A 227-nucleotide genomic window follows, 5' to 3' on the forward strand; every position below is an offset into this window, starting at 1 on the left:
GCTGAACAGTTCATTTTTCTTGCTCCAGTCCATCTGGGGTGCCCGCTTGCTGGTACGCTTCTGGTGCGCCCGCTCCTTGGCCACCGCCAGTGGGATGTCGAGGTCCAGGAGGGAGCCGGATGCCGAGTGGCGTTTGTCACCCTCCTGTGCGTCAGGCTGGGGGGCGAGAGGCTGCGTCAGCCCTGCCAAAACCCCCACGACAAGCCCGGGGTGGGGGGTACGCCCCG

The 227-nt window shown here is 66.5% G+C and overlaps 1 protein-coding gene across 1 annotated transcript in view; it reads right to left on the reverse strand.

Annotated features, from left to right (window-relative positions):
* Window positions 1-6: 6 nt before the first annotated feature.
* The window catches only part of LOC104469838 (Na(+)/H(+) exchange regulatory cofactor NHE-RF1-like), a gene marked incomplete at both ends in the record, with an annotated part of 1677 nt that continues 1456 nt past the window's right edge, over window positions 7-227 (reverse strand). The window contains one exon of the mRNA XM_010084551.1: window positions 7-156. Coding sequence (XP_010082853.1) covers window positions 7-156 — 150 coding nt within the window. The remainder of the gene's footprint in view (window positions 157-227) is intronic.

This window comes from Pterocles gutturalis, unplaced genomic scaffold (assembly GCF_000699245.1).
Source record: "Pterocles gutturalis isolate BGI_N339 unplaced genomic scaffold, ASM69924v1 scaffold2105, whole genome shotgun sequence".
Classification (NCBI taxonomy): domain Eukaryota; kingdom Metazoa; phylum Chordata; class Aves; order Pterocliformes; family Pteroclidae; genus Pterocles; species Pterocles gutturalis.